Below are 11,904 nucleotides of genomic sequence, written 5' to 3' on the forward strand. Positions count from 1 at the left end.
CTTGTACTGCGGCCACTTCTGGCCTATCGTACCAGCCCAGATGATAGGTGAGGGTGATTGTGGAGCAATTGGCGGAATGAAGATTGGCAGGGGAAACCGAAGTACTCGGAGAAAACCTTCCCCAGCGCCACTTTGTCCACCACAAATCCAACTTAACCAAACCCGAGCCGCCGCGGTGGGAAGCCAGCGACGAACCGCTTGAGCTATGGCGCGGGCTAAACCTGAACACACAAGGAAGCCTACAATCCGAAGCACCTGGTTCTAACTTCGAGACACAAGGGAGGTTCTGTGACGGTTTGGGCAGCAATATCGTGGTGCAGTTTCTGTTGGTCCCATTGTTGCCCTTCATGGCCCAATTACTGCAAGGGAGTGCGTGGCCAGGTTTGGTAATCAGGTGCACCCCAAGATCCAGACGTCATTTCCGAAAAACAATGCAGTTTTCCAAGACGACAGTTGTACATAAATATGATTTATGTTCTGTTCAGTCTACTCGGATACTGTACATTTACTGTTGACTTTGTTACAAGTTTGTGAAAGGCTGATGTGAGAAATGCGAGGTTTCGTTGGGAATCACATTTTGGGAATTATCTAACATGGCGTCGATGCTGAGAAGTGATTTATCGTTGACTGTTTCCCACAGCCCTTCCACGAGAAACTTTGGAGGCAAGTTTGTTATAGAACCAGCAGTTCCTATTCAATCATAAGACAATGTAACAAAGGGTGACCAAAACCTGATATCCTGATAGTAATATTATCCATACTATAATCGATAGGACTTCCTCTCGGGTGTAGTTTCAGTAGGGATATTCACTGTGATGACATTATAGAATCATTAGTTTAGAGCTAAGTTAGAGAAATTGTGGTTCAAGTACCACACGAAACCAGCGAAAATTTGTTTCTCTGAGTGGTAACAGTGCCGATCACAGTAGCCTCGGCGTATATGGCATGAACTGACTACGCTTACTCGAACGCTGGGATCGAGGGTTCGAATCCCACTCAAGGCATGGATACCTGTGTTTGTGTTGTCCTGTGTTTAGGTAGCGGCCTTGCTACGGGCTGATCCCCCCGCCCAAGGAGCCCTACCGCCTGTATAAAAATGATTACGGAACTGAAGAAGAGGTCAGGTCCCAACAAAGGGCTGTAGAGCTACTGTTGCAAGAATGAATGAGTGGCAACAATGCAGTGTTGTTTTAAGTCACATAAATGAAGCTTTATTCTCAACTATACTCCTTAGACCAGAGTCCATCTTGTAAATAGTGTACTCATTGCGTTGGTCAATATTCCCCCCTCTCTTGTTGGAACTTGCAAGTAGAGGAGCAGACTGTGTTCTCATGGGCTAGCGACTGGACCCTGATGTGGGTCAGTTAAATCATATTCACCATTTCAAGGATTATAATCCAAATACCTACGCAGTCTTCCAAGTGGTCTCTCACCTTCGGGTTTATCAACGCAAATTTATGACACACTTTATATGTCTGCATAGCTCCCTACATGATCCGTCCATAAGAATCTCCCAGACCCTGTTACCCGAACAGTACTTGTTGAGTATACGCTACTGAACTTCTCGTGATGACGTCTTCGCTCTCTTCCTCTTATTCCTCTCTTAGGTTCGAGTATTCTCCTCAGTAATTTTTCCCAATTGTTGTCGATATGGGTCAGCATCTGACGCGCCCATAAATGATGTAAGAAAGACGTTGCAATCGTAAAATGTAAGTGGGAATATATATTTTGGGGGGGGGGGGNTATTATTATTAATTCTGCTAGTATCAGGAGACCTCACTCGGTATAGCGATATACTACGGGCTGGACGACCCGGGTTCAATTCCCAATATTGCGGAGTTTTCTTTTCCGCAGCGTCCAGACTGACTCTCGGGCTCACCGAACCTCCTATACAGTGGGTGCCCGGGATACAGCGGCAAGGTCCTGAAGCTGACTGCTCACTTTATTCCAATGCAGAAACCAAGAAAGGTGGAGGTATACCTTCACTCCTCCATATGTCTTCATAATATGGTGCTTAAAGAATTAGGCGCAGGGATAAATTTACGTTTTTACTTTTCTATAAACTTTTCTTAAACGATATTTAATTTGAAGCTTTGTTAAAATAGAAATTTTACTATAGAACGAAGAATATTACGAACTGAATTATGTGTTTGCTTTAGAAAAAAGAAAGCTTTATCAAAACATGCAATCCCCAACTGATACCCTTCTCAAGCACACACTTGTACCAAACTGGATTATAACATTAAACCATCACTAGAGCGATAAATTCTGTGTATGATACCAACATATAGACATATCTTCACACAAAATCTGCACTGAATGAAGCTGTATGTAGCTTTCTGACTTTTGCTGCTATAATGGGAGTCCTGATAGAAAGAGATGTCGAGGCTATGTTGACTACCAGAGGCGTGTGGGCGGATTCCTCGTTTTTCCTGTATGTGCTGATTGGTTCAGACCTTTAGGTTTCCTTTGATATTTCAGCTAGACACTTGGGTGTGGGAGTACCGTGAGGGAGCTGATGAGACGGACTCACAAGGACTACATACCAAGACAGTGGGGCTGCACTTCCAGATCCAGAACGCGCACTTCACCAGCAACGGCGGAGGTGTCATTCCCAGGATGGAGATCCAGTGTACCTCCACCGTGGGTGACAGAACCCGTCACAAGGCGGTGTTCTCCAGCCTCGCAAGGGCCCTCACATCCAATAAACTGGCGCAGGAGAGGTTCAGGAACTCTGCAGGTAAGACTTGTGTTACAGAATTGAAACATACACGTATCAGAATTAATGAAATCTAAGTGCTGATGGGGATACGTAACCTGAAAGAGAGCTTGGAATAAGTAGGAAGTTATATTACGAGAGAAATCCATGATAAGTAGACTTCACTCTTTGTCAGCTACGATTAGCTTTGGTCAAATTAAAGATGATGAAGTGGGTATATGCGGCAGGGATGAGAAATTAATACAAAATGTTAGTTTAAACCCCTGAAAGAAGAAATCACTCGGAGATCTAGGCGTAAAGTAGAGAATATTAATGAAAATATAAGATTTGACGTTTTCACGGCGGTGACTATGAAGAATGCTGTATTCTGGGAAGTGGTGCCATGTAGATCCTGTGTGAAGCGACGTTTCGGAGGAACGTGTAACCTCCATCGTCAGGGTAGAAAAATCCGCAAGCGAGGAACCAACTTGAGCAGGTGGCTGCAGACTGAGTGAACAGTCGAAAAACACCCAGCTATATACGAATAGGAAGGGAGGGAGAGTGGGCTACATAAGAAATCATTAGGGGGGAGGGGCGGAGGGTCTGTGGAGATGGGCCAGCAGGTAGCAGACAAAAGTCAGATTACGATTGTGTCGGGCTACCACGCGGGCATTGACCCCATAGCCTCGGGGCTAATCTGCCGGCCGTGCATTGACCTGCACACAGGATCTACACGGCGCCGTATCTCAGAAAACGGCATTCTTAATAATGAGAACGTTCAACAAGAAACAAAGCATGACAGCATAGACTGGATTGAAATGGTTTAACACGAGGTTCAATTAAGGTATTTTCTGAACACGAAAATAACTGAATATTCCATAAAAATGGGAAATTCGCTGATCTGGTGACGAACTGTCGTCTTTTCTTCTTCACAAAAATATAAAATAAGAGTATTGTCGAAGCACGAAGCATATTCACTCATTATTTTCATTTGGGTGACTATACAATGTAGCATCTTCCAAAGCAGTTTCCTTCCTGATAGTTCTACATCTTGCGGCGTATAGACCCGTTCCTAACGATGACTCTGTAAACAGCGACCGTTTCTTGGAAATGGCTCAGTAAACAACTTCCCGTTGCTAGGCAGCAGATTGTTTATAATGCAACATTTAGATGGAAGAATAGAAAGGCTGTGTTTTCTATGTGGTCCGTGCCGAGTTGTAACAAGCAGGCTTCAGAGTTACTTGATAGTTCTGTACGGGACTCTGTGAAGAGAGGACTTGAGTCGGAATCAGAAGAACAGTCACTGTTGGAGCCGTTAACAGGAAACGTCTAGTAACAGGCTGAAAACACTAGACTGTGTGCCGTAGTAAATTGTAATGTGTGGAAATAGCAAGTGTTATATTTCTTTGTAGTTACGCCCTGTAAGCGGTCAATAAATCTATTCACCATTCCAGACCCCATCCATAGCGACATATAATCCGTGACAATATTTTGTAGAAACAAAGGAAGAATACATATAATGAGTGAATTTGTGAGTTTCACGATCAACAAAAGAAGCTACGGTTTGATCAGCCATTACGGTATGTAGTTACAAGAAGAATGCGATCGTGTAACTTTACACTCTTGCCAACTGTAATGAACTGCTGACTTGATGAAATGAACTTAGCCTAACTTCATTTGCAGAGACAGCTTACCTTAATCCCGTTGTGGATTTCAGAATGCTATGACTATTTGTTTCTGCTTTAGTACAGACTTAAACTTCTGCACACATTAAAACTCGGATGACTTCTCATTTATTGTGTCTGCGTTTGAAACCTTAATCATGTTAGATGCTGGCAGTTCCCTGTTCTGTTGTAATTCAATTTGAGTAATGGATAATTTTAATCAAGTAGAAAGAGTGGTTCTCTCTATACGTTGTAAACAGTAATTTCTTTAACATTTAGAGTCAGTTTATTTGATAAAATTAAGCATTTGATAGGATTGATTCTTAGGCAGAAGACGTTATTTCAAGTACAGAGGATGTGTAACGTCGAACGAAATGAGATTACTGAATTGTTACATATAAAATTATTACTTCTGTTGGCGACTTATTCTCAGATTTATTTGTCCCAATCATTGCAGCATTTATACCTCAGAGATGGATGAAAACCAAACAACTAACTAACTAACTTCATGGAGATGAGCTCTTCTTGAAGAACCGCCAGTGACGCAGCTACTAAGAACTACCCAATGTTTTATCAAACAAGAGGGTTCATTGCCGTGTTCACAAGAGCCTTTCACTTGTCCCTATCCTGAGCCATGTCAATCCAGTCCATACCACCCCACCCTATTTTAATATTATCCACCCACCTACGTCTTGGTCTTCCTAGTGGTCTTTCCTTCTGGCTTTTCCACCAATACCCTATATACATTCTTCCTCGACCTATTCTTGCTGCATATCCTTCCCATCTCAACCACCATGACTTGATCATTCTAATTATACTTGGTGAAGATACAAGTTATGAAGATAAACGAAACGACATCGAATTCAATATAGTGGCTGACCTGCCTTAGATTAGAATGAGGAAACATATGAATATAAATTGGAGCGCACTGACTTGATCAGTACCGTTGAGAGGACGGAAGGAAAATAAGCTACAGTCAGCTTTATTCCAATAACTAATTAGTTCTTTCAGTTGTAAGACGTAAAGGCTGGTGTGAAATTTGAAGTATGATTGTTAACTGTAAAGAGACGCTGTACTGTGGGGTTCGGTGGAATTTTACCGGCGTTCTTCCAAGAAGTCAGAATATAGTGCTCCTTGTCTGGTGTGTATTCTGCAGGTATCTCATTAAATATTGGCCATAATATCCGAAAATATGAATGAGACTCTTTGGCATTTTTTCCACCTACTTTAGGTCATGTGTCAAAGTGTTACGGTTGACTTCGTCATCGCGTCTGGTTTCCCTTTAGTTCTCCCCTTCGCTTTTCGTTTCATGATGCAAAATATCTGCCATTTAGTGTCTGCATTGTAAGCCTCTTCATTCCAGCTAAAGGGAAATTTGTTGAAAATTCCTACGTTATTTCCCTTTATCACCGCGAATTTTTTCAAATCTTATACATATCTCTATGCGTTTTACTAACCCTTTTCATAATGCTGTTATCAGTTCTTGCGATTTTAAGATAATTTCTACTCTCTTTACAGATATTTATTCATTCTTGCATTCTGGTTTCAGGTTTATCGTTGATGTCATCACTGAACGTTATTTTTGTGCTGATTACGTCATTCCATATGGTGTATTCATCCTGACGTTAGAAGTAAAGAAGGTGAGAAATGAAATCTGTGACATTATCATCATTCCCAGTCACATCAAGATATTTACATAATCAGAAAATTCCTTTTCATGCCAAATCAAAAACAATAGATACACATTGGTGAACATGGATTGTGTTGTACTGGTTGAAGTGGACTGATACTCAACAACAGAGACTCAGTGCTAGAATTCTTGAATTTGTGAAGTATGTGTTCTAGGTGAAGAGCAAGAATGTGTTGTGTGATCTTAAATCAAGTACTCAAGATAATGAAGTGATATTCGATAATATGTATCTAAAATATGCCCATGATGTATTATTGTAAATATGTGTTTTTTATAGGAGGAAGGAGATTCGTGAATGAAAACATGTTTGTTGCGTGAAATTAACAACCTCTTGAATCAGCTCATAGTAATGTTGGATTGTCGCATAAGGTCAGTGATAATATATGTAATTGTTTTAGTTCGGCCTGCTATGTTAGTTGTAGGCTTAAAATTTATTTCATGTCTCAGAAAATCATAATGTGAAGAGCGTCGTCTTTGTAAAAGGGATTTGTTCTAAAATTTGAGCACAGTAGTTTTAGATATTAAGATGTAACACATAACTGTTTAGTATACATGTTGAAGTTCAAAACGTCTTTGAATTTATAAGAAATGTCGTGAAATGTTTCATTTTATTCTCTGTTATTGTTAATGTTTAATTTTAAAATTTGTGTGTGAAAAAAATATTGGGATATTAAGAAGAAAATTATTCACTTTGAAATCAGTGTTACAGGTGGCTTCATTGTTTCTGTTGAGTAAAATTCAGACACGTTATCCTACTTAAAATATTTCCGTAGCTTTTAAAGAGACGTACTTTTATAAATAACCCGCTGATCAATATCTTCTGTAATTTTGAACATCGTAATGTAATTCAGAGTACAAGCTGGCGAGCTGCAAGTGAAGGGTATGTCGCTGCGAAGTATTTAATTAATTTATATTTTAAAAATATTAATTTATCTTAATATTAGTCATGTAATGTCGCTAAGTCATGTATGTGAAGCAGCACATGTTACAGCACTTCCATAAACACTGCATGCAATCTGAAATGTATCAATGTCACAGTTATTTATTTCTATTTTAGTTCCCTACTTACATGTACTCCAAATGTATTCGGATTTTAACATTTTCTGCTGGCAGAGATCTGAATAATAATAATAATAATTCATGTATGAAATTTCTTGACAATAGCTGAAAGCCAATCACAGGCAATCACTGAATAAGGAAAAATATTTCAACACAGACAACAGTAGACGTGCACAAAGAGAATGGAAAATACACAAAGAACAAATGATGGAAACTGAGTAACATAAGTGGTATTGGTGTCAGCAAGAACCATAAATATCTTACAGGTGTTGTGGGTGTAAAGATGTCGTTTAAAAGAATGTACTTTCTAAAACACTCGGTATATCTGCAGACTGCATTTTCCTCAGAAATGCATCCGCTTGAAAGCTAACTTTTGCGTAACGGCTTACATCAGAATTTGAAAAGTCTCTGATGGGTCCAATGGGTACGTGCAAACCAGTACTATCAATAATGATTGAACAACGAAATCTTTTCTCAAATAAAATAATAAGAAATAGCCACCTGGATCCAAGCGTTGAAAGATTTAATCAGATTAATGTGTCATAATAATAACATAAATAAGTGTAGATATTTCCACTGTTCATATCTCTGAAAGAATTACTGTACATATGTCATTACGTAACCTTGCCTTGTTTGTGACTTTAAGCTCTAAGATTTAACTACCAATTCGGATCTTCACGCCACTCAGCCGACCTAATAACTTCATAGAAGGCGTTTTAATTTAGAGTCCTGAGCAATAATAATCATAAACATATCAACGTTAAGACACCTACATACACGTACTTCCATTTGACAACTAGCCCGAACCTTTGTCATTGGAACTGGAATATCTTTTCCGTTCAGTACGTCACTTCCGCCGGGCCAAACGGGGAGACACTGTCCCATTACGTCATAAAATTAAAATGGTTTTTAAGTTCATAAGAGTGAGCGCCTGTTCAAATTTGTGTTTAAAGAGTTTTCCTAGGCATCAAAGAGTCCAAGAGAATTATTTATAATTGTATCATTCACTTTGTAACTGCAAATTTGCTTATTAAATTTCGCCTGAGTTTTGCAAGTTTTGAAATATTTAGTTATCTCTAAGCACCTTCTCATATTTTCTGACCCCGCAAGACTAAAATGGGTGAGAAAAAAGTATATCTTCAAGAACCCCTCCACTTATCAATCCTCATATTGCATCAGAACATTGTTGTAAAGCAATGACCATTCAATTACACGTAATAATAGTCACAGTATTTACGCCAGTGATAGACATTCTTCAGAAATGGATGTTTGTGTGGAACAGTATGACGAAAGGACCAACACATTACACAGAGTATTTGAACTTTGTCTCTGCTTCTGTAGTTTTCTCGAAATACACGGCACAAAATTTTTCTACCAAAAGGGCCATATTCACTATATCATGCTTAAAGCCATGTCTACTAGCTGACAAGGGATTTTCTTTCCCGTGGGATGGTCTGTGGTCAAGGTTATATTCCTGTCCTTGTATTAGGTTCCTGACCAATAGAGTCTAAAATTTCGGCGTTATAAATGTGAGCCACAAGGGGTGAGGGACATTGATATTTTCAGAACTCAAAATATCCAGGTCGTGGAGAACTATTTTCTCTACTTCCAGGTAAGTTTGCTAATTGAGAAATTACCTCATAGTGCGGTCAGATCTTTCTGCACATGTCATGTGTCTGCTAGAGTCTTCCATTCTCGGTGGCTTCGGAGCGTTTTCAAACTTCCAGCAGAAACCATCCTTTTCTGGAGGACGGTTCGTGTTTGTCAGAATATTTACATTTATTTGTTGTGCTATAATGCGACTTTCAGCTCACATCTCACCTCAGAACCGTCGTTAAATAATCTGTGAGCACTAAAGTACCACTGCCACTTGTGAAACCCCCATTTACAGTTAAAATAATATTAATAAATTCCTGTTCGGCATGACAGTGTCTTAGCAGTTTATGATCTCACGATGTAAATCTACTGAGAAATTTAGATGATAAAATGTTATGCACTTGCATTCATTTCTGTTGCAGTTGCTTCAAGTGCTGTTATTATAAGCAGTGCTGTGTTTACGTCTAAACCTATAGACACAGCCATATTGTATATATTGTCACGTGTATGGAGTGTGACTGTAGGTGGGTTTTGGATTGATACCCCGCTTTGGTGGACTTACAGCGCGTGACTACACATCATATTTCACTCTTACACACACACATACACCATTGTCCACAGTCACGTCTTTACAAGTCGTTGTTTGGTAGCGGCTTCCAATGGCGAGCGTTCCTCTTCGCCTGGGCTCCCGAACTATCACTGTCCTCAGCTACCAGCTTCTCACAGCAGCAGCTTACAAGGACTAAGCCCCAGCAGTCCTCTTAACTCACTCACCAACCAGCTCTTCACTCCACTGACTGACTCACTCACTCACCAACCGACTCCACACCACTGACTGACTGACTGACTGACTAACTTCTCACTAACCGTCTGGCTTATAACATCACGATACGGACCGCGTAGAAAACAGCGTTCCTCTGTGCAGTGCGATTGTTGCATAGCGGTGCCATGACATATTTCATTGTTACGTATGTAGCCATAGGCACGGACGGCGCAGAAAATACCATTCCTCTGTTGTTTACGGGCCGCTGCCCACTAACGGCTAGCTGTTGTAACTCCAAAGTTCTTGCTTTGAGCGAATATGCCACAATGTATTCCATAGAAGAATACAGTATGTATACTTTTGTCCGAGAGATTTTGTACCTCTGTGATAACGGTATATATAAAACTGCTTACGGAAAGCGAAAGTGTAACTCAAAAGTTTTATTACTTGCAGAACCAATACTGCAGACTGCTAAACAGCTTCAACGTGCGCGCCTTCCGTGGTATGTAAGGTTTGGAAACTATAAGCCACGGGAACTCCGACAATAATTTAGAGTCACTCTGTATACCGCCTCTCAGATTGCGCAGGTGAGCCCTGCTAATTCACCGGAAACAGCACACGTACGCCTGTGTTCAGCGTGAAGAGAATCGAGTTGCTTTAGTTGATGTTGAATATGAACCGCTTCGTGACTTCCAAAAACTGACAAGGAGACTTATGTAACAGTATACTCCCTCGGTTCTTCTGCCATAACAGTAATGATGCTCCAGAAAGGCATGTTCATTTATTATCGTTGGCTGATCTCGAATGTAGACGCGTGTGTCATCCCGGGATATCCATCGCGCAGCGTTATGAAGCCATGAGAAGGCTGTGTTCCATTCTCGATATGAGTTCCCTTCAATGTCTCAAAAGTTTCTAGAACATCACGTCGAATAAATTAATGGCAGAGAGATTCATTAATATGAGCCTGGCTCTGACTGGGGGTGAGGGGTTAGCTTCACATTCTTGAAGGATCTGTGTTCGATTCTTGAACCCAGAGATTTCTATTCTGATTTGTTTGTTTTCCTTCATTCTTCCAAGACTGCCTGTGGTTTTCTGTGAGTATGGTGCAATTTCTGAAATCTTCATTTTATTGGCCTGAAGTTTTCATTGGTTGAGACATTATGGTACAAGTCGGAAGATCGCTGCTTCGATTCCTGATGAGGTCATTGGATTTTTCAATTCAACTACGGCTACTCTTTGGCCTATTGTACCAACCCCAGATGATAGAATATGAGAGTGGAGCAGTCGGTGGAATGAGAATTGGCAGGGGAAACCGAAGTACTCCGAGAAAACTTGCCACTGTATCCACCACAAATCCCACATGACCTGTCCCGGGCTCAAACTCGGGCCACCACGGTGGGAAGCCGGCGACTAACCGCTTGAGCTATGGCACGGGCCATATATTATATTACTGTTCCTATAATTAACCAAATGCCTGGACCTGTGTACTCCTTGAGAAGCTGCCAATCGCTCAGTCACCCATTATCCCAAAATTTTACGAATTCCGAGGGTTTATTTCTGTGTTTGCTTGAGCTCTCCATTGGTCCCTATGCTGAGCCAGATTAATCCAGTCCATACCACCCCATCCTATATCTCTAATATCCATTCTGACATTATTCGGCTGCCTATGTCAGATTTTACGCAATTGTATCTTTCCTTACTTCCTCACCAAAATTCTGTATGCATTCCTCATCTTCCCCTGCGTGCTACACGCCCGTCGACTCTAACCCTTTACTGTTATTATTGTCTTTACTGTTATTTTCATAATTTTAATGTCATCTTCCCTGTGAATATTAGTACTTTAATATCTGAACCAAGGAGAATCCGAAAGTGGTGTATATCTTCGAAGGACGTTCATAAATGCAGAAAGTGTCCCAGAGCCCCTGATCTCGGTTTTGCGATTTTTATCTTTGAGGAGACATAAGGGAAAAACTCTACAAGAATAATCCCCGCAGCACTGAAGCTCTGCAGAATGAAATAACACGCGTAATTAGTTCAATTACCGTGGACCAACTTAAAAAAGTGTCTATAATTTATTTATGCAATGCGAGGAATGTTTGCATGCAGAAGGGGGTCACTTCCAACACCTGTTATAAAGCACAGTAAGTTTGTTATCTTTTTACGTACAGTATTCCTATAAATGTGTGCATGTACAGGAACCAGCGGCACGACTGCGCTCTCGCTACCGGGGAAGGGCACAGTAGCCGCGGAGAAACGATCCATCCGCTCTACGCTAGCGAGGGGGCGCGCGTTTATCAGCGCTAATGACTCATTCCGCTATCGGCAGTTACAGCAGCAATCTGTGAGGAATGTTGTGTCCGACCCACGGTGCTCCCCCGGTTTCCTCGATGGTTGAACGCACTGTATAACTTAATTCATATATAAGACTATTCTT

At 40.8% G+C, this 11,904-nt stretch overlaps 1 protein-coding gene across 1 annotated transcript in view; it reads left to right on the forward strand.

Annotated features, from left to right (window-relative positions):
- LOC111871130 overlaps window positions 1-8,165 on the forward strand; it is a 231,342-nt gene extending 223,177 nt beyond the window's left edge. Inside the window, exons 6-7 of the mRNA XM_023863981.2 lie at window positions 2,482-2,740; window positions 5,912-8,165. Of these exons, the coding sequence (XP_023719749.1) occupies window positions 2,482-2,740; window positions 5,912-5,985 (333 nt within the window). The 3' untranslated portion in view covers window positions 5,986-8,165. The remainder of the gene's footprint in view (window positions 1-2,481; window positions 2,741-5,911) is intronic.
- Window positions 8,166-11,904: the final 3,739 nt, after the last annotated feature.

Source organism: Cryptotermes secundus, unplaced genomic scaffold, assembly GCF_002891405.2.
Source record: "Cryptotermes secundus unplaced genomic scaffold, Csec_1.0 scaffold250, whole genome shotgun sequence".
NCBI lineage: Eukaryota > Metazoa > Arthropoda > Insecta > Blattodea > Kalotermitidae > Cryptotermes > Cryptotermes secundus.